Below are 27,087 nucleotides of genomic sequence, written 5' to 3' on the forward strand. Positions count from 1 at the left end.
CCAAGTGACATTAAGCTTTAGCCCATATACAGCAGCATTGCCTCCTGCTGAAAATAAAATCAAATTATGAGCATTAGCTAAGCCGCTGCAGGAGCTTATGTGTCTGCTTCAGGTAAACACTTGTGTCAGCTCCAGGAACAGATCTGCCACCCTCAGAATCATGAACGTCAAGCTGTGTTCTCAGTAGACTATTTATGATACCCTGCTGACTCTAAAACCGGTGGCCTCACTTACCTCAATGTCCATAGGCATTAACGTTGGACTGTTTTTGTATGTGTCTCTTAATACACTATGACTCTTTGTGTTGCTTTTAGCTTCAATGATTTAGTCCTTTTATACGCTGATATAATGATTTCTCTTCTATTGCTCTTTCCAGGAAGAACCATTTGTGATGGTCTCAGAAAATGTGCTTGGCAAACCTAAGAAGTACCAGGGCTTCTCAATCGATGTACTGGACGCTCTGGCCAACTACCTTGGCTTCAAATATGAGATCTACGTGGCCCCTGATCACAAATACGGCAGCCAGCAGGCCGATGGAACCTGGAACGGTCTTATAGGAGAACTGGTTTTTAAGGTAAGACACAATGTCTATCTGGCATGTGAAAAATTGAGAATTGGATTGGAATGACAGAAGAAAATGTATTTGTTGCATTCTGGTAATGGAGGTATTTCTACCCCATGACAGTCCTCAAAATCAATCAATCATACAATACAATCGGCATGTTTAAAATTCAGTTTTAAATGCTGAAAAATTCAGCTTATTTATGTATATATACACTACATGGCCAAAACTACTATATGTGAACATCCCTATAGTAATGAGACATTATTTTTAATGGGTTAGTTTACCCAAAATGAAAATTCTGTCATCAATTACTCACCCAGTAAGACATTAATTCATCTTTGTAACACAAAATATTTTTAATGAAATCCAAGATCTTTCTGACTCTCCATAAACAGCAACACAACATCTTACTGAAGATGAAAGTTCTTATGGATTTGTAATTGCGTGATGCTGAGTGATTAACGACACATATTTCATTTTTGGGTAAACGTGAACTTGCCCTTTAAGTGTTAATACTTATTTAAATCTGAAAGTGCCCCTTCAAACTATTTTAATGATGCAGAATTATTTTAGCGCAGTCAGCACTGCCTTTGATTTGCCTACCATAATACAGTCTGGCTGAATGCTGCAGACTCGTGTGCTTTGCATTGGCTATCTTGGGCTTTTCAATTTCCCTAGTATTCCCAAACAGTCTGCACTACTTTGATAAAGAAGAGCGCAGATTTCTTACATGTGAATGAGGGAAAACCTCATACTGAAAAGTTGTCCGCTGGAAGATAAACAAAAGGCAAATCACGCAGCAGTGAGAGGTCAGATAGACATTTTCAGGGCCATTACTCCGAAACTCCCGCTGTTTTCCATTCCACAGCTTTTTCGGTTCTGTGACACACCTCCATCCCTACTGCTTCCTGCGCTGAGAATATTCCTCACCACTGTTCGGTCAGAGGAACAGAAACATGACACAGTGTATTGCCGCTTATCTTCATTTCCAGAGAGATAGACCAAAACGCAAGGAAAATATTAAGGAGCACTAATCCCATTGTTACGGTCTCTGTTGACACATTGTTTTCCAGCAACTTCACATCTGTGTGCTTTCATGATACACAAGACCTTTGATGTTTTATTGCAATTCGGTGTTTCAGCAAAAGAGGTTTTGATTTTTCATTTGCTTTTTGTGTTCTAATCTTGTAAAAAAAAAAAAAAAAAAAAAAAAAAAAAAAAAAAAAAAAAAAGGCTGTTATGTTTGGCTGCTATAATACAACAGACCAGTACATTACTGTTGAAAGGTTTCTTCGATGGAAATGGAAAAATGTATATTTTGGTTCAGTAACTGTGCAATAAAAATGGATGACTGAAGCAAGCTTACATCGTTACAAAAAAAAAGAAGAAAAAAATTATTAGAATGCCAAAATAAATAAATAAAATAAAATAAATAAAAATGACGGATCATGTGACAAGTGAGTTAATGGCTGCTGAAAATCTAGATTTGTCATCACAGGAATAAATTATATTTTAGAATGTGTTAAAATAGAAAACGGTTATTTTAAAATGTAATAATATTTCCTGTATCAATGTTTTACTGTATTCTAAAAAAAAAAAAAATAAATGTGTTCTGGGTAAGCATGAGAGCCCTTAAATCTTACATACTTTTAAACTCCATTGTATATTTATACATACTGCGACATTTACGCCTAAACACTTGAGTCGATACTCACACAAAATAATATTCTTTTGTGCAAAGCTGTACTTGAATATCATTATCAATCTATATACACATACAGTAGATTACTTTTGCTGTATAGAAACCATTCTGCTTTTCTAAGCATTTTTTACTTGACAGACCATGAAATTAGCAGATTCAGTCAGTTGAGTTGTGTGTGTGTGTGGGCATAAAATGACATCAGGAGACAGGACATTCATTTTTCTTTTTACACAACTGTATGAGGCGCGTTATTTTGTTGATTGATTTACACATTAATCGATATGTATTTAAAGCTTTATTATTTAAGAGGCTTTGCACTTAGATGTTTTATAAAGCCAACACTTCAGAGATTTTTATTTCCAGGTATTTACATCTGGATCTGATACCCAACTTAGAAGATATCACCTTTTGTTTGAACCCACCCATTTTTCATGCACTCATAATGTGTTTAATGTTAGATAAATGTCACTGGTGTTATGGATTATATGTCTATTTGGTCCTCAAATAATAGCTCTGTGTTACAAAACAGAACAAGTGAAGCATGTGATTGATAGTGTTTGCCGTTGAATTAACTACTGCACTACTAAACTGAAGTAAAAAGAACTAAAACGTTTCTTAGATCATGAAGTGCACTTAGTTTTGATATGTATTAGTGTCAAAGGAATACTCAAATGAAGCATTTTTATCGTATCTTTGATCACAGAAAATTTGATTCTTCTTATATGACTCCATAAATTGAAGTCATAATTCAACAAAAAGTTAGTTCAGTAGCTTTATATTAGGTGTACCACTTACGTAAAGTCAGTCGCTCGAGTTCTTATTATTCTCTCCGTTCTGAAAGTGTAGTTTGCCGGGGCTTGTTATAAAGCAGGCAGTCTGGTACTGGCAAGTTTCAGGGTCGAGACAATCAGAGAGGCACTTGTTGTGTGGATTAACATTTGAGAAGTGATCCGGGCGCCGGATGCTTCTCTAACCCTGCTCAAACACAGGGGTCCTGTGGGGGTCCCTGATCTCTGAAGGTGGCCAGGCGGGTTAATGGGAGTCAGACAGGTGACACTGGCTCTCGCCCTATGATAATGACAAGCCTTTGTTCTGCCAATGGTAATGTCTCTTGACGGGAACTCTCTCAGGCTACAGAGGTCTCATCTAATCTCAACGCTGCAGTGCGCACCTAGTCACAATCATTTCCAGAACTGCCAAAAAAGAAAGAATAACGCATATTAGATGTTGTTTAGCATTTAAACGCCATAGAAATAATTTTAGTTTTGGCAGCAGACGATGTTACCTCAGTATTCATCGGAGGACCATGTGGATATTTTTATTTATTGGGGACTTTAAGAAGTTCAGTGTATTTGTACCCTTACTGATTGAACAAAATGGAAGTGGTTGTTAATCAATAAGATGATTTCTTTTTGAAGATGAGATAGCAAATGAAAATAGATTTGTGCATTTCGATATGATTGTATCCAAGTATTGAAGATTTTCTTTTTACACTGTTTTTCTTTGTGTAAACGCAAGGAGTAATGATATGACTTTATATAAAATAACTGCTTTAAAGTATCAGTCCCTGAACCCAGGAGTTAAACCCATAACCTTGATGTTGCAAGCACCATGCTCTGGTACAAAATTTATCAGTATAGGTTGCATAGGTTGCAATCTATTGCAATAATTAAAACACTTATTTAAAAAAAGCATTTTATATGTCGATTACAAAAAAAGCAAATAAAGCGACTTTAATGACAAGATTTCTGTCATATAGTCAGTTTTAACTTATTTAATGAAATTTAGTGAGTCACAATTTTTGCTGCTAACATTTAAATCCAAGGCAATATTAAAGAGCTTATATCATAAGGAATCAAATTTTCCTTGATTATGTGATGTGTTTCATTATGTGCAAAACGTTCGAGATTAACTTGCAAAAAACATCTTTTGCAAAAAAGGTAATTTCACATTTAAAGAGTGCATTTGCACAGGTCTGTAAAAGCACAGTGGCAAAAATACTCTATATTCTTTTTTGTTGTTGTTGTTGTTGCTGCAGCCAATTTGTTTAATGTTCACTGGAAACTTTCTGTGATTTTCATCAAATACTTAATCAATATTAAAAAATGTGACTTTTCTTAACTATATATATGTGTGTGTGTGTGTGTGTGTGTGTGTATGTGTGTGTGTGTGTTTGTGTTTGTTTTCTGTGAAATTGTCCTCTCATTTGCATTTTTTTACTGTTTGGATTGACCCGATATTTTTCTTGTTTTATGCTGCAAGTGTGATGCATGCACGTATAAAGCCGTTCTTTGTGTGATCTGGTTCTCTGTGTGTCTTGTTGTTGGGCAGAGAGCAGATGTAGGTCTGTCAGCCCTGACCATCACTCCTGAGCGGGAGAGCGTGGTTGACTTCACCACTCGCTACATGGACTACTCCGTCGGTGTGCTGCTGAGGAAGGCGGAGAGGACGGTGGATATGTTTGCATGCCTGGCCCCTTTTGACCTGTCTCTGTGGGCTTGCATAGCCGGCACGGTGCTGCTGGTGGGCACTCTGGTGTATCTCCTCAACTGGTTGAACCCTCCCAGACTGCCGATGGGCTCGGTCTCCTCCACGACCCTCTACAACTCCATGTGGTTTGTCTACGGCTCTTTCGTTCAGCAGGGTGAGTTTGTGCGTGAGCGTGTGATATGCTTTGTGTTGAAAGAAGAAAGAGTGAGGAAAAAAAAAGTTGAGATATAGAGAACAGCAGGACAGAGAGATAATTTTAAGTGCTCACTTTCTGTTTAAAGTGTGTCTGTGTGTAATGGTGGATGTGTGTGAGTGTTTTGTGCACCAAAGATTATATGTGACAAAAGGAGAAAAATACTGAGATAGGAGTCAAGGGAATGTTGAAATTATACGCAAATCATATCTGCGCTTTCTGGTTTTCTTTCAAATTCTTAAAGGGTCAAAAGCTGTTTTTTGGACAAAAGATTGTAAAATCGAAGAGTGCGAGTAGAAAAGAGGATGGGTAGTTTATAGAAATGGGAAATAAGAGAAAAGAAAGATGAGGGAAACTACGTCAGTGGCAGTCAGGGTTATGTGTCCTCAACATGTTGAGCGAACATCAATTGATGTCATTAATTACCAGCAATATTTTGTCATGTTTTGCTATAGACAGTTTGTGAAAGCGCTAAGGCCAGTTCCAGTGTTACAAATGTGACATCTGCAGTCACGTTGTGATATGGAGCTTCTGAGGGAAAGTACTAATTATAGCAAACCATTCATATGCATTTTTCTAAACCCCTGCAGATCTTGCTGTAGATTTCTTTCTCATTTTAAAGAGATTAACTTGGTGTATGGACAAAAACGAACATATTTGTATGCACTCCAGAATCCAATAACCGCAATACCTACAGAATAAAAGTTTGGCTCTTCTGTGTTTATGATGATGATTGTCTTTTTAGGCAATATACGGGCATAGTTATAAAAGCCGCTTATAGGCTGTTCTTTCAGGAAATGTTGTCAATATGTGCTTTTATTTAATATTCATATGTGTCAGACAGATGTCCTCGACATTACTTTCATTAAGTATAATGAAAATGATATTTTGAGGCGTTTTTAGAACACACATCGTTTTCCTTTGTCATGCATCATAAGACTAGTGTTTCTGCATAAATTCATTGCGTTCTGAATAAATAAAAAAATCTGCTAGTGTGAGATCTTCAGTTGTGTAGTGTATGATAGCCGAATGTTTCTTTCTGATCTTTTTTTTTTTGTGGCAAATGTGCATTTTCTACTGTTTTAACATCTGTTCTGACTGTGTAGTGTATTCCAGCCTTTAGTTTAAAAAAATAGATATGGATAGAATAAGCATTTTGAGCGTTCGTGATATATGTAACAATTAAAATGAATTACAAGTGGTGTATAGGGAAAAATATGCCTATATGTGTAAAGTAGTTTCAGTTCAGGTTCATTTTTAAACGCAAGAGTGTGTCCCTGGAAAGCGTTCATGTAGTTGGTGTGCAGACATGATAAACTAAGGAAAAAATACTTATTTTTGAAACCTTCAAACATAGATTGTTTTATTATGGTTGTAGTAGTCGTGTTGGGAGTAAATAATACAATTTCCTTTAATAATTCCATTAGAAAGCATTTATACAGTAAAATTGAGACCTAAACGAGGTTATGTTCTTTGGGTAAACACTTCATTATCCAATGGAAAGGTTGACATTTGCATGAAGTTGTACTTAACCAAAAATCAGTAAATTTACATGAGCTGGGTATAATGATGATGATTATAATAAGACAGCCTAATTGCTCCCTTGTATCTGGGTCCATTTCTGTTCTAATTGCAATCTCTGCTTCTTTTTGAAACACGCTCATTATGGAGAGAAATCAGTTTATTAATGCGCTTTCATCAGACCACTGAACCAAGTTCGGTATCTTTTTAGGATGAAATTGTTTAAATAGAGGTGATTACATGCTGCGGAACAGGCTGCGGCGCCGGAATCAAATCCAGGCGCAAACGTATACGAACAATTGCGCTGTGTGCTCACATGCATTCCCCCAACCACTTAAAACATCACTATCGTCCTTTGTCTTGCAGCCCTGTTTGATGTTTTGCAGAGAGCTGGTTGTACAAATACACCCAATCTCTAAAACAAGAGAGAAGGGAACAGGGAGAGAAGGGACGTAGCTGGAATGGCATAGCTAGAGTCGCTCTCTTTGATGAGTCACTTTCATCTGCCTCACAAAGACCTCTGCCTTTCTCCTCTGATGCTTCTTGACTTTTTGTTTTATATATCCTCCTTAAATAAATGTCATTTTCATATTCATTTCTGTGCTGCTTCCTTCTGTATATCTTATACAGAGAGAATTAATTACATGTGAGCTGTTTCATGTCGTTGGACCTTTCCAGTTCATAGTAATATTAAAGGAATATTCTCAGTTCAAAGTCAGTCGACTGAACTTGTGGCGTAATGTAGGTTACTACAAAAATTGAACTGTTTAATGGTAAAGTAGCCCATTTCGCAAATCTACTTTTTTTTTGTTGCCATGACAACATGAAACTGTAAAACCTAAAATCACAGTGAAATTTGTGAGACCTACACACAATTAGTGTTTTAATGAATTCATTATGATAATTTTGTTTTATATTAGTTGTATAATATTTTATAATTTTTTTATAATATATATATATATATATATATATATATATATATATATATATATATATATATATATATATATATATATTTAAATGATGCACAATAGTCAGAATAGTTGCTGTTATTGTTATTATTCATTTTTATATTTTTATAAAGGTTCATTTGTATTGATTCCAATGCCTTTATTTTTATTTAACCAAGACCCATTCCAATATTTATGTGTGTGTGTGTGTGTGTGTGTGTATGTATATATATATATATATATATATATATATATATATATATATATATATATATATATGTGTGTGTGTGTAGTCTGTAACTGTTGCAAAGATCTGTGAAGTCTGTGACACAGTTAACACATGCTGAGTAAACTAAGCCCTCAGTTGGTTTTGAATGGTTTTGAATTAAATGCACTTTTTGTAACGTCTTTTAAATCCCAGAAGATCTTCCAGAAATGTTTCTTTATCTGTGTGCGTTTGTAAGTAAAACGTGTAGATTTGTAATTAATGCCAGGCTCCCTGATGTCTTAAGCTTACTAAAGGATCCACGTTAATTAACGGAGAAAAAACATTTGTGCTATAAAATCTTTGAAGCCGACCACTGATCACTCCGCAACCTTTCTTGCGTGTACTGTAGCCCTGTAATGAACTGTAATTCGCATTTTACCTTTATGATACGCTGCAGTCTTGATAAGCACTTTAACTAACAGCACTTTTTACTGCACTTTATCATTATAGATACTGAAACACGTAACAGATATGCAGAATACAACATTGCATCACTATGTTTTATTTTAGCATCTTATTTTTCTTTATTAAATGAATTCATATGGGCATGGGGAGCTTAAGGCTTAAGCCCAAAATGTTTGTCAGTAAAGCCCTGAATGTGTTGTTTTTGTTTTTTGTTTAATTGCCTTATGTTTCTCACAAAGTTTTCAAGCCCAGCCACATATAAAATCATTCAAAGATGCAATCTGTTCTGGAAATCAGACGTCTTTGTAATTATAGTTTATTCTAAGGAAAAATGGAAAGCTCATTTAAATTACTGCTGAAATCTTCTTTTGTGTCAACATTGTAGACCTGCATCCTTTTTTTTTTTTTTTTTTTTTTTTTTTTTTTTTTTTTTTTTTTTTTTAGAAAATCTGATTTTTATTTGTGTCAAGCATCCATTTTAACAGCCTGCTAAATTCTACCGTTGTCATACTGTATATGCAGCTCAGACTATAAAGTTTCCAATATCAGATTAATAATATTATAATATTATATTAAAAGCAGGTGTACCTTATGTTTAAGGACTTATTTTTTATTTACATTTTTTTATTCATTAAAAAATCTGTCTTTCATACTTTTCTGGGCCACTTGGACAGTCAAAAGCCGCCCAGTTTTCATTGAAAATATATTAAATTGTGTTTTTACGGATGGAACGACATGGGGGTCAGTGATTAATGACAACATTTACATTTTTGGGGTGAAGTAACTCTTTAACATTTGCTGTTAAATGAGACCCTATTTCAGTATTTCATCAAAGAGCATTCAACAACATCTTTGCTAAGTTTCAAATATCCTCTGACCCTTTGAGCATAGCTTTCGTGCGACTAATTCAACGTTTTCGAAGGCATATACGTTTGTTAAGGTTTTAGCACAAATTTTTTCTTTGGAAAATATAAAAATATAGTATTCTTCCACGTAAAGTTTATCTACTGAAACAGGAAAGTCAGGTTCATGTTTGATAGTAGATCTCAAGGGCGTTTTCACAAGTCGTCACAGAGATGGGTTAATTCGAAGTGCTGTGGCATCAGAAGAGAATGAAGTGAAACAGACTACAAGGAGGTGGAAAAAATAGAAAGAGAGATAGGTGACAGGTTCAATCATCCTACCTTTCAAGTGTCTTGCAATTAGATGAGTTTCTGTGGCACACACCGATGCAAAACATAGTTCGATAAGTTCTCAGAAACAAACACACACACACACACACACACATAAACATTCGGTTCTTTCTCCATTTTCCCAAGTTGTGTTCACAGGTCTGTTTAACTCGACTCCCACTCCTCAAACCAACCCTTACATGCATACGCGCACTAAAAAGTGTAGCGTCACAATGAATATGAGGGCCACGGGCCCCTATCAGCGCTTTCATCTCGGCTCTTCTCTCTTATTCCTTTCATCTTCGTTCTGACTGAGCTCCCCCTCGTTCCACCATCAAGTCTGAAATATGAAAAGCGCATACTCCAACATTGTAGATTTCTTCTCTTTTTTTTTTAGCTGCGTCATACGTCAGTCTGGAGAGAGACATTATAATGGCTTTGAAGAACCCTGTTTTTGTCTGGCACTCGGAGAGGAGAACAGAACAAGCAATTTTTCGTCTTTTTTTTTTTTTTTTTTCTCCCATACCACATGTCCTTTGCCTTATCGCTGACACACAGAGACCCAGCGCTAGGTTCCTCAGCATGACGCAGGATTTGCTCTGACTACCATTAGCTTTAATCTGTACAACCATGGGCAAACCAGCACACAAACACCCTCGACGGCTTGCGGGTCTTCGTCATTCCAGCATTTGAGCTTACAGACGGGTGTTCACAGACATGGACAGAAAAAGTCAAACCCCAGATGACCCCAGTCAAAACATTAGACAAACCGAGAAGGCATACATTGCAGGAAGTGCATGAAATCCTGTCGCGAATCACCCTGGAGGGGCTGCAAGCTTTGAAATGTTTGAGAGGGTTTTTTAAAAATCCATGGGTCTTTTTTCAGGCCTAGGACCCCCCTGCTGGGTAATACTTAAAAGTGTGAGTTGCGTTTTAACGCTGGCCTAATAACATTCATTTAGCACCACATTAAAACCATATTTCCATACATTTTTAATAAATGTTTGAATTCCAAATCTATTGAAATAATCTTTAAAATTCACAGTCTTATACTTTTAATGCATGTTAAAATATTTATTTATTTTTTTGTCTAATGTATATTTAATCTGTACACTGGCACACACTGCAGTAAGTTTAAATTTAACAGAATTACTTAATATTATCTATTATGAACTAACAATTAACATTTTAAATTTATTAAACTGTTCATGTTAATTTAATATGCTATAGTTCATTGTCAATTTGTGTTCATTCATAATACATTTCAAATATTTTAGCCAATTTGGAATGTGAAATGTTTTAAAAAATGCTGTAATTAACATCATGCAAGTTTAATGAAATCAGTATTTTCTTTGCAGATCATGATACTTAATGCATTAACTAATGTGAATTCATTCACTAATAACATGACGTTTTACAAAAAGGTGCTCTTTGTTAACATGAATGCATAACTAACAGCAACTAAATATGAGCAACACATTTGTATTAATTAATCTTTTAATATTAGTTAATAAAAAATTATCTGTTCATGTTAATCCATTAAGTAATATTAAACAGATGCAACGTTTAACTAAGATGAATAAACGCTTTAGAATTGATATTCATTGCACGGTCAGCTTAACTAACGTAGTTCAGTTCACAAAAAGTGTCAAGGTGTTCAAATTTAGCTTTTTTGGTAAAAGCGCATTTGAATTTATTAGTCAAAAAATTAGTTTCGGATCAAACAATAATTAGCAGACCTCCTGGCTCACTACTGCAGACCCTCTGTTGGAGACCCCGGTCGGTGAGCAACACATCGCCTCCGCTGACCTTCCTCTTTCCTGCACATGGAACTGATTTCATCATCCTCCAACCCTACTGTGCATAGAGAGGAGATGTAATGCATGCAATATTGGAGCATAACTCAGCACTATATGATTCATCGTGAATGTGTAAGAGAGATTAGTGTATAATTTCAGACCTCGCTGTGAATCGCCACTGGGATCCGAGATGTAAGCAACCGCACAGCAGTGCTTCCTCAATACACAGCTCCACATGCTATAAGCATAAATATGCTTCCACACAAACAGAATCTGTGCGCACACACACTGTCTGATGCAGAACACTCCTAAAAAACACAAACTAAAAGCTGCTTTACATATGTGCGATAGATGCTATTTACACTAAATAGCGATTAGATGCCGTTTACACAGATACACACGTTTAAATATACAGAAGTACTGACCATTATACTTCATTTATTCTTTTTTTTTAATTTACTCAATTTAGAGCATACTTAAGTAAAGCATACCCGTAACTACTACCTATGTTAGTGTCACACCGATAACTGGATCACATGTCATATAAACACAGTAATACAAAATAACTTATTTTTGAATGCTGTTACCTAATAAATGTATCAAGGCTGAACAGCCGCCATGAAGGAGAGGGTAAGAGGGAACAAAATTGCAGGTTGGGAAATTTCACACTCATCCAGGTCATCCCATACACCCACAAACAAATTCTGAAAACACTTTTATTTTTAATTTTTTTTAAAGGCCATCACATTTTTAAACTGCACCTTTACTTCCATTTTCCTTTTCAGTCTTTTCATTTTACATTCTATCTTTCTGCATCTCGCTTTGTGTGTTTACTTTAACTCATTCCCTGCCATTGACAAGATATCAATTAAACCACGCTTCACCGCCAAAGACAAGTTTTTATGGCAGTCTGTGTTGTAGGTGTATTACGGTAAGGAAAGCCCTAGCGCATGAGTCACGCGACTGCCCGGGTCTACCAGGTTTGAAAAAAAAATTATTAAATTATATACATATACATATATGATCTACAGTGTCTATGATCCTTCAGTTTATGGTAATATTTTTTTGACCATTTTTAATCTGATCGGGATGAAGTAGGCTAGTCAGTGAGGGAGATGCCTTTACAAGACACGGAAACATGCTAATGCTAGGTTTTGCTAGCAGTGATCAATGACAAACCTATGTAAGCCTGAACTGAAACTGAACTGCTCTTGAAGTCCTAAACAGGTCAGTAGTTGTGCTTCTCTGAATGCATTCTATTTACACAAACTGAAAATAGCAGTATTTTTTAGCTATATGCTATTTATACGTTTTACTCAGTGTTCACACTCAAGAGTGTCAAAATGAACACAGAAGAGTGTCAAATTATCACTGAAGCAGAACGTTAAACGTTAATGAGATAATTAGGTGATTAATGAAGTGGTGATTGACCATTATTGAAGATGCTTTATGTTAACGAGCAGAATCACCAAAGGAGAAAATCACAATTTTACGTCACTGTTATAACCATCAGTGTTTGCTTTATGTTATATATTATCTTATTTGATCTAATATTTGAATTCGTTTGGATGCTGTAACTGAGTTATTTCAGCAAGGCAAACCAGAGGAAAGGTGATCTTGTAGCCAACACTGATATGTTTTGACATAACCTTCATGTAGTGACCTGAATAACTGAGTTAGGTTTTCTTTATTGATTACATCAACTCTGCGAGCAATATAAGGACATATGTTTTAAAAAACTTACTTTGATCCAAAACTTCAAAAAAACAAAACAAAAAAGCCTTACATTTATGCACACAGACATCAAGAATCAGTTTGAAAATCATTAGTGACCATCAAAAAAGCACGTTGTAGCCAAACAAATCTCATCTACTGTACGGCTACCATCATGTATCGCGGCATGAATAAATTATGAGCTGTGTTGTCTATGTAAATTCTTTTATTCTTAACATTTTCTTTTATTTTTGCTGTTTTTGTGTTTTTCAGTAGCTTGTTTTGTGATGTTCAGAGCTGATCTGTTTATCTGAATATGCAGTTTGTTTCTGTAAGGAATCACAAGGCTGTTATTATCAATAAATGAAATGTAACTCAGATATTAGAACTGTTTGTGTCAATAAGACTGCAGCTGGCTCTTTAACGTCATTTTGTATCATATATGCATTTTGCCCAGATGGATCCAGCGTTTTTGAAGCACGAAATCTAAATTTATTGAAACAGGGTACCAGAGTGGATAAATCTGAAAACAACAATGTCATCACCCCACGTCTCATCCCTAGCCAGAAATCACTACATCACGTAACAGCAACAACAAATGGCTGAATGGCTAGCTGTGCCCAAAATCGCTCACTTGTTCACTCGTTCACTCGTTCACTAATCCCTCTATAGTGTAGGCAATTGAATGGACTATATCAGAAAGGAGTGAACGAAATAAGTGAATGTATTGGGATGGGAACGTATACACTGCATGTGAGGCTTCGAGCTGTTGCAAACACATCTTCGGCACATATATACATTTATAACACATGCATCATATTTTAGAAAATAATATTTATAGCAGTAATACTCAAAATGAGTTTTATATTGTAATATACATACCTCTGTGTCAGCTTTGTGGTTTTATCGAAAGTATGTTATGAATTTGTTTTGTAATGTTTTTACGTTCATAACCCTTAAATACTATTACAATGCTGAGAACAAAAATGAACACACGTTGACAAGTTCGTCATTTTATGCATTTATTATTTTTAATATCTTGAAACTATCTGCAACAGCATTTTGAGCTCAGACAAGATAATGGTCATAGAGCGCCCTCATGCAACCGGTAATTTTACATCAAAATGAATATGCTGCCTTATCATCATTTATCTTCATTTTTGTAAGTTAACACACCCGATAAAGTGCACTATATAGTGGATAGAGAGTGGTTTCGGACACAGCTATTGACTTTTTATTAACTAACATAAACACAGATTGAAAAACGTATTGTTTTGTGTGTGGGTTTGCATACAGCACTCAAGGTTTATGTGCATTCTCCAAGTCTGCTTCTCCGTTTTTAGTGTACACCTCTGACAGAATACCAGCTCCTCGTACTGGTCTGGCATGTAGACTACATCACTGTGAATCGCTTTCGTGATTTCGTGCGTGCACAGATGTCAGATAAGATTTAAATGTGTGAATGTGGGCTGGTGATCATTTGCGCAATCGCAGTTTTGTGGGCGGAGTTAGTGTAAATAACCTCTGCCAACAAGCAGGGCTATTTGCACTTTTTTTTCTTGCTAACATTTTTTGAGCTGGGGAAGTAGTGCACTTTTATATGAACCATCCAAGCAAATCGATTTACTAGAATAAAGCAGACTTTCCAACCTTGCACATGAGAGCAGGAGTGGTTGTGTGAAGACGCACTACACAATACAGCTTGTTACTAGAAAAGTTACTGCTAATTACTTCAAAAGCATCTGAATTGCTTTGATTCAACAAAAAAATTAAGGCAAGCGTCGCTACTTTTGGTTTGTTCCTCCTCAGCATAGGTTAGGACACACAATCGTTGCATATACAGTGACAGCACACACACACACACAAACCCGCGGCTCTCTTCGCTCCGAGTAGAGTCTCTTGTCAGGGCTGTTTCTTTTATAATTGGGGCAGATCTATTTCAAGTGGATACTGTTACACAGCTATGAGAGAATACAGTGGTGAGAACAAAGATGAAAAGTGGAGAGCAGTTGACTGAAGCTGTTCGAGGGAGGCGAGACTCGTCCTCACTCATTCTCCGCTCTCGCAGGGAGCCCCACGCAGCCCATGCGAAAGATTACTCATTTCCAGCCTCACCTCACTTTTCTCCTTTCATTAGTCTGGCCCGTTTAGACAGCCCGAGAGGTGCCGAGGCCCTCGGCTGCGTGGAGTCGTAATTATTACTGACACGCTCAGCCTGCCCTGCCTCCCTGCTGACCTCATCCTAAAGAGTGTGGTGGGGACACACTGTATGACCGGAAACCCATCTCAGCGCTGGCATCTTATTTGTTTCACCTAATCAGACCGTGGGTGGCTCTTCACAAAATGTGTGAGGGGATATAATTAGTTTTTTGCCCTACTCTCCTGACCAAATAGGCTGTTGTCAGGTAGAAGGGAAACTTCTATTTCATCAGTGTTTTAAGTATGTTTTCTGACTTGAAAGCCTACGCAACAGTTTTAGAATAATAGCGTTTCATTCTCAATAAGTTCCCAATATTGGCAAACCCAGCATTCTCCGCTAATTAAAAAAGGTAAAGTTGTAAATAAACATAACTGGAGTGTGTTTTACTAGACTGTGTTATTGCAGTGCTGTTTCTTTTGTAATTAATTTGTGAAATTTACAAGCTGTTTCTGAGTAAAAATTGTTTCGAAGTGAATCCTACACTAACCTTTTTTTCCCCCCCGGTATTACTTTTTTGGTTCCCAGAACACTCTGGAAATGTTAGTTTTTGGCTCTAAGAAAAGTCCTGAAATGGGCAGCCTAATGTTCTTCACTGGTTAGCTAGAAATTATTTATTTAGGTTTGGAGAATATTTCACTAAAGTCCACATAAAGTGTACATAAATAGCAAATAATGATTTTAAAATATTATCCAAGTAAACCCAAATATAATGTTCCATTAAGTTTTAAAGGACATTTCCTAAAGTCCCTTAATGTCATCTATTTATGTGCATTTAAATCTTATCAAACTATTTTTTAAATGTTTAAAAACGATGTGACTTTGTAAAACCAGCCTGTTCGTGTGTTCTGTATTTTATCCAGTCTGCCTCCAAGGTCTTAGCATGAATACTAAGAGGCCTACTACACGATCTTAATTAAATTTGCCGTACTGTATGTACAATTATGCAGTTCTCTTTAATGTAGTATTTGAAACTCAGGCTCTCTTTAGGGTAACCTCTGTTTTTAATATAATTGATTTTTTTTTAATTATGCTGAGATCTGCTTATAGCCGCGTAACATTGATTTATTTTTACTGCATTTTGAAATATCCATTACACTTGTGCCATGGCTGCTCTATGCTTTTGCCTTTAGTAACAAGTCACGCTCCGTGGAAAGCCGCATAGACACAATGATACAGTTAAGAGTCACTATACATTATATTATGCTAGATGGATGGCACCTACCTAGTCAGTTTTACTCAACACCCACCTGAAACCAAAACTAACTTTACTGCATGTCTGCACGAAACAGACTCGACTCCTCATGCTAGTGTGAGCAGTATGTGCAGCATAGCTGGTGAGTGCTGTAGCATTAGCAAACTATTATTGAGCTTGTGTGTTGTCTGAATGAGTCATGATCTGCGTGATCAAGATACGCGCGTGAAAGAATACTCAGCGGCATTCAGTTCTTCATCTTCAGATAAAGAGAAGAGAAATTTTCACTGATGCACACAGGTGCTCAGCTTTCTGACTCTTCAGCGTCTTCAAAGTGTGTAAATTATATATTTATGATGTTCGTGTACAGTACCAATCAAAAGTTTAGGCACAAACTTTAATTTTAAAAAAGTTTATAAAACTTTTATGTAGAATTTTTATTTTATTTTAATATTAAGCTATATTGCACATAGTAAAATCTAAGTTTAGGGATGTATTTCTTTAAAAAAAAAAAGAATTTAATAAAAAAAAATAAACTTGAAATTAGTTTAACAGGATTTTTTAGTAAATAGAAAGTTCAGCATTTATTTATTATTTTTATTTGTTGGTAACATTCAGAATCTCTTTACTGTCACTCTTCATACTCTCAATAAAAGTATTAATTTTGTTTCAAAAATTCCCCAAACTGGTCATCTGTTTCTAATCTTGATACATAAATCAAATGTTTAATCTGCCTGACCCCTTTAAAGTTCAGAGTCAGACATCGGATGTGTAACTGTACTATGTGTAAGCGTTACTGTCACAAACCATGAATTATTCACTGTATTTTATTTCAGTTGAAAGTGTACGCCATTGGCAAAACTGGCTCTTGATGAATTCTGTCACATCAGCACTGTGTGACTAAGTGAATTAGATCCAAACACCATCCAGGAAGATTGAAAATGGTCAGTGACAGCTGGCCTTTCTAGATAGATAATTTATCTGTCAATCATCTCTGCAATTATACTAGCATTCGCTCAAATGTGGGAGTGTAGAGTCAGACGAACTCTGCGCCTCCTTCTGAAAAGAACGTCTGAAGGCCCGCCTCCACCGAGGGAGGACAGGAGTCTTTGTTTCATTCACGCTTCGCTTCGCTCAGCTTTTCCCGGGCTTGGCGCTTGCATGAAGATCTGGGCGTGTTTGCTGTAACCTTGGCCTTTTGAGTTCATAATTCATTCTGCCCAGCCAGAACATGAATGACACAAATGACTCATCATGATGAAATAATCAGACACTCTAAATGAAAACCCTTTTGAAATTAATTCATGAAGCCCTGCATCCCCTGCCCTCCAGTTTCTGATTAAATAAAATGAGAAAAATTGACGGTGACAACGAGGGGATTAAATATTAACCGCACACCGACTGACAGTGCAGACGTCTCAAACTTAAGGACGCTGATTTGCTCTCCCTTCGTAGGGGAAAGCGCAAATAAGGATGTTGCTGGAACGACAGATTCCACCATTCTCTTCAACGGATACTTTAAAAATGATTTACAATACATCCCGTATGTATTTTTTGAATGTTTTATGGGGTCAGTCAGTGCAAGATAACTTATGGTTATGGAAGTGTTTAATCTACCTTTTCAATGCCTTAATCAATGGATCACCCATTTCAAACATATATGATTGACTTTACTTGTGGAGTGTGTTTAAAAGTGATCTTTTTCATACATTGAAAGTCAGTTGTTCAAGCTTTTTTTTTTATTATTTAAATAATCTGTGTTGTAGACGTGGATGGATGTGCCCTACCAACAAGCAAAAACTGTATTGAATAGAATTTGAAATTCCAAGGGTTTTTTTTTTGTTTGTTTTATTAGTTTTTTTGCTTTACCACAGAAAAGGATGCAAATATAAGAATTCAAAGTGAACAAATACATTTTTTGAATCTCCCTTAAAATTGAAAAAAATAATAATTTCCAAATGTTTCCATGATCGCAACGTAACATTTAGCTCCTGTTTACACCTTGTAACGTCATGCATTTTCCCCGATCAGATAGCACTCGGCCGGTTCTGTTTACACTTGCTTGCATAAATGTGTCTTTGCAAAATAGATATGAATCCGATCTTCAATTCCTGCGCTATATGCAAATTTAGCAGAGTTCATAGCAAAGAAAGGAACAGATATACACTGCATTTTATTGATTCTCTGCTCATTTTAATGATCAAGACCAAAACAGAGGATACGGCGAAATCAACACTGGAAAGATTAGACAAGTTAGCCTTACTACTTTTAATGAATGATTGTGTGTTGAGCGTCTGCGAATTGCTTTCAGTTTCATTTGCAGCAGTTTGCACGTTGGCTTGCTGAAAAGATACTCAATGGCTCATCAATGCGTGTTACACAGTGCTGTCATATCTGGCTATAACATATATTATTGCTTATAAAACACATTACATATACATATAAAATTGACATATGGAGAGTTTAGATGCAAAAGCCTCCAAGTGTCATCTAAAATGTTCTCAAATATGTTATTTTTTCCAGCCTCCTATGTTTATGTTCAGCCATTTCACTTTAATGGCAATAAAAAGAACCCATTCATTGCCATTAAAGTGAAATTACTGAACCTACACATAGGAGCCTGATAAAAATACTCATTTTAGAAGAAATTTTCTGACAGTACTAGGAGGCTTTTGCATCCAAACTCTTCGTATGTAGTTTCAACAACCTGATGCGTTTACACTTGTCCAGTTTGCCTGGAATATATCACGGACCACCTCCTAAAGCGGTTAGAGCCAATGAATGTATATCCTTCTTGAAAACATTTTGAAGGGCACTTACACCTGATCTGTTCATGATTGGATAGCTGTCCAATCAGAGAAAACACAGAAACGCATGAACTGGCCAGCTGTGAACAGGCCCTTAAATGCTAAACTATCTTTTTTTTTTCTAAACTAAGCTTTGTTCTAAACTTGTTGCAACATTGATTTAAAAGAGTATTCACATACCAAAAAAAAAAAAAAAAATCTATTAGGTGCAGGAACTTTATATTAGGTGGTGTACAGTACATATGCTAAAAAAAAAGACATAAAAATGGGTGAGAGGTGAGATATGGGTAAGGTTAGAAACATTTTTTTTGGTATGGGTAGTCTACATTACAAAAACATGTACATACAAAATATGTTCACTGTATCAATGAATTTAAATGTAAATATAGTAGTTAAAGCCACCTAATATAAAATGGTACCGAAACGAGTTATACTACCGTATTTTGTGCCAGCTGTCAAATTGACTGACACATTATATAAATATGAATACATAAATACAGAGCAGCTGGGTTAATTTTATGTCCATCACAGACTGTGGACGTCCTGCAACCAACAGACTAATGAAAATTTGGTCAACTAAGCCTTTTCTTGATGACATTTAGGGGGGCAGCCCTTATATAAATATACATCATATGTTATGTTCCACAGAAGACAGGTGAGTAAAAGATGACAGAATTATTTGGGAGCGAATTCTTCAGGAGAATGTCTTCACTATACTACGAGCACTAAATACAATAGCAAAAATGACTTCCCAAACAATTGTCTTCCATACTTTCATTCATAAACATGAATCGTTCCTTGCTTATAGTTACCTCTGCACATTAAACTAGAACAGGAATAAATATTCTAGAGAAAACATTTATCACCCTGAAACTTTAAAGATGCGTTGGTCAGCTTGATGCGTATGCTAAAGTTCTTTCATGGGGCCTGAGGAACTGTGAGATACAACTTTACAGCAGTGCACGGAGCTATCAGCTTTTGTCGACACGTGGTTTTTCTAGTGGACTGCTTGTTTTCCCAGTCACATGTCTCTGCCAGAGCTGTCTGTAATGCTCTTGGAAACTGAGCAATGTTGAAAGCACCACAGAGCCACAGTGTTTACACTTTTCAGGGAAATCAGCCTACTAATGACTTACTTAATGTCTCCGCACATTAGACTCCGATAGGAAGTATTTTAAACATCGGAAAATAAAGCAGCAGTTTTAAAGGAACTTTGCAGACTTTTTCCTAGTTTATATTTATGTCCTACTTTTGCACCAAGTTTTTTTTTTTTTATGTGGCATTGACAGGTGGTCGTTTTTTATGCCGTTTCGAGCTGCTGAAAAGTACCGCATCATTTGCCAAAGGTACACTCAAGCATAGAATTGTGCAATGACAGCAAAGCATGGTGAGGGGGCATGGGCATGGCCAAAATCCTTATTTAGGGTGTGTATAAATCACAAGATAGGAGAGAATTCATGCTGGCCTTTTATATGGGTCCCGGGGGATTAGTATAGAGAAAATGCCCCTAAAAACAGAAATGATAAAGAAAATAAACACACAGCTTGGCCGATGGGATTTGTGGGCTTTTCAGCATACATTAACACCTTTCTCATCTGTATTAAGCGCAATAACCAATGTTTTTCCTCAAGTGGGAAAATGAAGTAATTTTTCTTGTCGGTTCAGACTCTCAAATTATATCACGTTTATTGATTCTGAAAATGAGAAACAAACCAGTGGAAGTAGAGTATCTGCTGAATCAGTCATTCTGTCCTTAAAAGGGTTTTTTTTTTTTTTATTTTGCTGAAGTCATCATAAAGTGAAAATAAATTAATGGGGTTTTCTCCAAATTTCAGATATTTGTGTGCAGCTTCTGAAAAAAAAAAAGCAAGAGTGAGAGCTATTTTCTGTAATGTAATCCACAGTCAATGTTCTCAACGGTGCTTTTTTAAGACTAAGCTCCAGATGACACGTCTCATATCCTCACGTCAGAGTTGTGCATTGTATCACACTAGATTATCTGGTCTGTTGTAGGCATGCATAATGTATTGCATCTCTTTCCTGAGTACCCGCTACATGCATTGAAATAGATCTCTTTCTGTGAAAGCTCACTTGTTTTTCCATGCATTTCAATATCTACTTCTGTTAAGTGCCTATGCCTTTATACCGCAGCATTCTTTTATTCTCACAATCACATATTTTCAAGCTAAGACAGAAATTCAGAAATGCATGATAATATGACTGTAATGAGAAAAAAACTAACCTTTCCTCTGACCTGCAATATGACAATTATGTAATATATTTAATCTAAATATATATATATAGAGAGAGAGAGAGAGAGCGTGCGAGAGAGAGATTAGATTAGGTTAGATTAAATTAGACTACATTAGATTACATCAGAGTAAATATATTAAATATTTGCCATATTACAGGTCAGATCACAACATTTGTCATTATATGCTTGAATTTTTGTTTTTTAGGCCTAGTTTTCTCAAGTCTTTAAAATGTACATTTTGTCTATTTATATTTATATGCCATTTTTTTCAGTTAGCTGTTGTCTTTTTCAGTTTTCATTTACATTTTAAATTAGGTGCAAGTAATTCTGTATTGCTCGTATTCTTAAATTGTATTAGTTATTCTGATATGTGTTTTTGTAATTTTTATGCACTTTTTAATTCAATTATTGTTTTATATAAAACACAAAACAAGTCTTATACAAGTCTAAGTTTACATTTTTCATCTAACATTTATATAAAAAATTTTATTTCAGCTTCATTTCAATTATGAAAAAATAACGCTGCTTTCAACTCATCCAACTCATATCTGTAGGGGTTACATAACCATTTTTACTTACATTTTGTTTTTAGTTTTTACATTTATTTATTTGTTTGTTAGTTCTGAGGTGCATTAATAGTAATGAAGATGTTCTTTGACGTGAATCTTTGCTACAGCATTAGAAGCGGCTATTTAACATGTTTAAATATGAAATTCGTGTCCTTTGAGGTACTAGTGTAGTGTTGTAACGGAGCTGGATGACTATATCACTCCTGACAGCTTGCGTGGGTTAGCGGGTCAGCCATGTGTTTAGTAAATAGCCATGTCTAGATATAAATGCTGTAACCTAACCATGAAGGGAACTTGAATAAAGTCAGATGTGGACTTGCCACCGTATTAAATACAGCCTTGAACGTATTTAATTATAGTCTAAGCTCATTACAAGTCTGTAACGGCACATATAGCCACACGCTGATGACTCAGTAATTATGCAAACACTTTCAAATAGCCAAACCACGTAGAAAGGGTATGTTTGGACACTTGCTGTGCATTTTATCTATCAAAGGGGCAACAGAAGGCAAACATCCCACAAGTTGCCCTCTACTGTGTGAAGTACGTCATGATACACTCCTACAATATCTAATGGAATTAAATCACATTATGAGCACTCATGTGGGATTACATATGGATTACTCAAAAAAAAAATGTGCAGTGGATTCCAGTTGTCAATTTATAGACAGGCATCTCCGTGGGACGTTTCATTAGCGTAGTTCCAGGCTGACGAGATTCTGTTTAAAGCTTCATTTCCCATTTTACTACATATCTTTAGAAGAAAGGGAGGAGGTTTTATTATTGTGTGTGTGTGTGTGTGTGTGTGTGTGTGTGTGTGTGTGTGTGTGTGTGCAAGAGAGAGAGAGAGAGAGAGAGAGAGAGAGAGAGAAGAGAAAGACAAAGAAGAACATTTATATCTGTCTGGCTCATTTCCGTATCTTGTATTATCCTGGATAAAACTATTGTATAAAATTATTGGGGAGTATAAACTTAATGCACCCTAACATAATATTCAACTAGTTTTAATTGTGCTTTGCTGGTAAAACAATGTTTTAGCTCTGAAAAGACAGAGTTAATGTGAACAGTTTGCACAAATTTGTTCAAAATCGAAGTCATCTCATGCCGAGTTTTGCATTCCATACAGCACCATCATAATTACAATGCCTCCTAGCAACGGGTTTACTGGGTTTGTGGGTGTACATACATATTTCATGATTACATGCGCGTGCACGTTTGTGTGTGTGCGTATATATTACATTAGGTCAGCATTTAACTTGAAGCAAAGTGGAAGGTCATAGCCTTTTGAAAGCAAGCCAAAATGCTTGCCGTAGTAAAGACCTCTGCATTCAATTCCTTAAGTAGATATGATGCTTAAAAAGTTTGGGTTTTTTGTTTTGAGCCCATAGTTTAGTTTTTTCAACCCCAAAAAAAGTTGTGACAATGTGTCCTTATACCGATGTAGTGTAAAAAAAAAAAAAAAAAAAAAAGTGACAGCCTGATATGACAAGATAAAAAAAAATGTGGCCACTTTTAGAGAACGTTTGGGTGGATAAGGGAACATGGAAAGCAGTTTGTGTGTAGCATTTAGGCTCTTCTGACACATTTATCAGACAGCAGCATTTCTAGAGCACTTTCTCTCATTCTGACATGCATCGTGAACACCTCTGTCCATTCAGCGTTCTCAGCGCTTCACTTGGCACAAAGCCATTTATTTATATCAAAATCAAATTTGAAGCATCGGATAAAGCATTTAAAATGGTGAGCTGTAGTAAAATGCTTGATTTTGATTAGGAAAACATTTTGCCATTCATTTGGAAATATGCTATAGAGTAAATATTTACTCCATTTTGTGTGTGTGTGTGTGTGTGTGTGTGTGTGTGTGTGTGTGTGTGTGTGTGTGTGAAGAATATAAACACAAATACAAATACTAAATACAAATAATACATTTTATTTATGTCATATATATTAGTGCTGTCAAACAATTAATCATGATTAGTCGCATTCAAAATATTTTTGTAATATGTGTTTACACTGTGCATATTTATTATGCATATATAAATACAAACACAATAAGTCTAAATAAATAATATTTAAATATTTAAATAATAATAAATTTACATTTATTACAATTATATATATATATGTATTTATATATACATAATAAATATGCACCGTACACAAACATATTATTTTAAAATAAACTTTTACTTTGAATGTGTTTACTTGCAATTGATTGTTTGACAGAACCAATGTCTATCACATTTTAATACAATTTGTATATATATATATATATATATATATATAATACTTTTAGGCAAGATGGCGTTGAGGTGGTTGTCTCTGAAAATATTGTTCTGCTGGGGGAACCTAAGCTGTCCCTCTTTGCCCCTTTCTTTTCAACCCCTGTGTGTCTATATGTTTCTAGCACCATATGTCTGAACCCAGCATGCTAGCTTTGCTATCTCATAAGCTGTGACTAAAGAGATATGTTCAGAGGTGCACCTCGTGGTTTATTTACTTTTATTTTGATGATTTACAGCGTTGAAAGTTCCAGAGTGGCTGCGTGCTGCGATAGCGGCTCGGCACTCAGGGTCGCGCTTCAGAGCGTTAAACTGTATGCAAATTGATGGCAATATTTGCCAGCGAGCCTCATAATGGGATAGTTGATGGCTTAAATAAATAGCAGTCATATACTGTACACACACACACACACATACATACATAGATACATACATATATATACACACACACACCCAAACCTGGCAGGTCTGGTGTGGTGAAAGGGAAATAAAGGTGACATGCTGCAAGGAGGCGCACTCCGGCGAAACGAGTAACATGTTTTTCCTTAAGTTATTTATCGCCAGAGTGCTTTTGGAAAGAAAGAAAATAAATAAATAAAACTAACAGCACTCATCAGAAGCTACAATCTCCAGCTCTCAAGGTGCTGCAGAGATTTAAGGCTTTACAAGGTAGCAATGTATAAACCTTTGAATGTTCAGCACCAGTGGTTTCAAAGGGCTTATTTGAAGTTGCTTTAACTGCTGAGAAACGACGAACTGGAGAGGTAAATTTTCAGGTGGCTCTGAAGAAGACCGAGTTTTCAAAACAGGAGGAAAAAAAAAAAAGGAATTTTTAACAACCTTATTTCACCTTTTTTTTTTTTTTCAAGAACATTTCAGACCAAAGACGGTTTTGTCTTTTGAACTTTTTTTTTTCTGTGTATAAACCATGAAAAGACTACAGAGATTTACATCTTGACAACAACATAAATCTTGGGCTGTTTGAAGTTTTTCCTCAAATCTGCTAATTTGGTCAAATGTTTTTTTCTCTTTTCAAGAGAGCCGTTTCCGTGTTTCTTTTCATGTGTGTAGTTTCTGTGCCTCAAGCAAAAATTAAACAGAACTGCAAAAATGTACAAGTAAAAAATTAATTATTAACATGAACTTTTTTTTTAATTTTGATGATTATTTTTATATTTTTTATATTAGTTTTAGTCATTTTACCAGTACATTTACGCTTACTTTTTTTCATTTATGCTTACATTTTTTATTTAATAATTTAGTTTGTTCGCTTTCAGCCATTTTTAATCATTTTGGATTTAATAAAAAAAAAATCATCACATCTGGTAGCATTTTCTTAATAATAATGATATTAATATAATAATTGATAATGTTAATAAATGGAAAAACTTGTCTGTGCAAGTAATTCATTTACCCATGTAGCACACGTGCGACAGCTACAGTTTTGCATGTTCGTAACACAGCTGCTTCGTGTGAAGTGATTTAGTTGGGCATCTTTGTGTGTGAGAGACTCATTATTACTTGGTAGTTAGGGATGTGCAATAAGATCATTTTTGATCTTGGACTATTAAAATGTCTGCACAATCTGCTTTTGAAGAAAAATCGTAGTATCATGCTACAGCGCACATTCAGCTGCAGTTCTGGTGCCTGTCTCAATATGACGTGACATACGTTCACATCGTGTTAACTCACATCAAGTTACACTCACAGGACACTGTACTTATTCGCAATCACAGAAGTGCATGAAATCTGCCTTCCGGTGAGGAATAAATTCACACGCTATTCTGACATGTGTTTTCTCTGTGCGCGTGAAGCGTGCGCACTACGAACCTAAATAGTGGACTAAGTTATCTTTCGCAGTGTGATTCATTTCGCATTTAATACTGTCAAAAACACAAATATAGTGTGCATCTCTTAAAACGACAGAACTAAAAATAAAGACCTCTTGTAATTAAACTTACATTACATTTAGTGATTTAGCAGATGCTTTTATCCAAAGCGACTTACAAATGAGGACAATGAAAGAAATCAAAACCAACAAAAGAGCAATGATGTGACAAGTCTCAGTAAAAAGTACAAGTCGCAAGGATTGTTTATATATAATAAATAAAAAAGAAAATAGACAGAACAGAAAGGGAGCAAGCTTGTGTTAGTCTTTTCTGATTAAAGGAATAGTTCAATCAAAAAAAAAGTATTTTATTATCATTATTTATTCACTCACATGTTGCCCTTGTATTCATTTGTTTCTTTTGCTGAACACAAAAGATATTTTGAAGAATGTGGGTAACCAAACATTTGCTGGTCCACACTGACTTAAGGAAGAAAATACTATGGACTTTTAAGCAACTGCTTAAAAATAACTTCAACAGAAGAATGAAGCTTATTCAGATTTCAAACAACATGAGAGTGAGTGTATGACAGCATGCAAAAAGATCACTACGACAGAATTAACAGACAGATGACAGAATTTTCTCTTTTTTGAGTGAACTATTCTTTTAATGTTAATAAAGCAACACAACAGAGAAAAACTACTCACTACTCAAGACCGATGAACTTCAATACAGTTGCTTTAACTAAAATGTACTGTATAATTGATGTAAACATAGTGCTCTATTTAATATTTGTACAATTTCTTGAACGTTGCTGCTCACCCGAAAAAAAAACACTCTTTTTTTATTTGCGCAGTATGTGTATTTGCATACATTTTGTTCCTATTTTCTAATAACAAAGAAAAAAGAATGACAGAGACTTTATCTTCACCCGCTTTGGCCTAAATATCCGCCACTCTTATTTTTGATTGCTACCTTGAAAGACTTTAGTTTGGCTGTAATGCTCAGGCGGCGTGCAAAATAGCAAAACTAACATGACATAACATAACTTTCGACCTATGTGCAAAAAAAAGTTAAAGCACAGCCCTGTTATATATTAATTGACTCACCGAATGATTAATAATCTTACTCTTATCGTGATTATAACATCTTAATGCTGGGATATGTTCAGGGTTA

The 27,087-nt window shown here is 35.6% G+C and overlaps 1 protein-coding gene across 4 annotated transcripts in view; it reads left to right on the forward strand.

Annotated features, from left to right (window-relative positions):
* Positions 1–27,087, forward strand: part of grid2 (glutamate receptor, ionotropic, delta 2) — a 313,350-nt gene that overhangs the window by 238,094 nt on the left and 48,169 nt on the right. For all 4 annotated transcript variants that reach the window (XR_006251662.1, XR_006251663.1, XM_043247756.1 and 1 more), the window contains exons 10-11: positions 377–574; positions 4,599–4,911. Coding sequence is in view for 2 of the 4 variants with exons in the window: in XM_043247756.1 (XP_043103691.1) it covers positions 377–574; positions 4,599–4,911 (511 nt within the window). In the remaining 2 variants the exon portion in view is untranslated. The remainder of the gene's footprint in view (positions 1–376; positions 575–4,598; positions 4,912–27,087) is intronic.

Source organism: Puntigrus tetrazona, chromosome 8 (genome assembly GCF_018831695.1).
Source record: "Puntigrus tetrazona isolate hp1 chromosome 8, ASM1883169v1, whole genome shotgun sequence".
Lineage (NCBI taxonomy): Eukaryota > Metazoa > Chordata > Actinopteri > Cypriniformes > Cyprinidae > Puntigrus > Puntigrus tetrazona.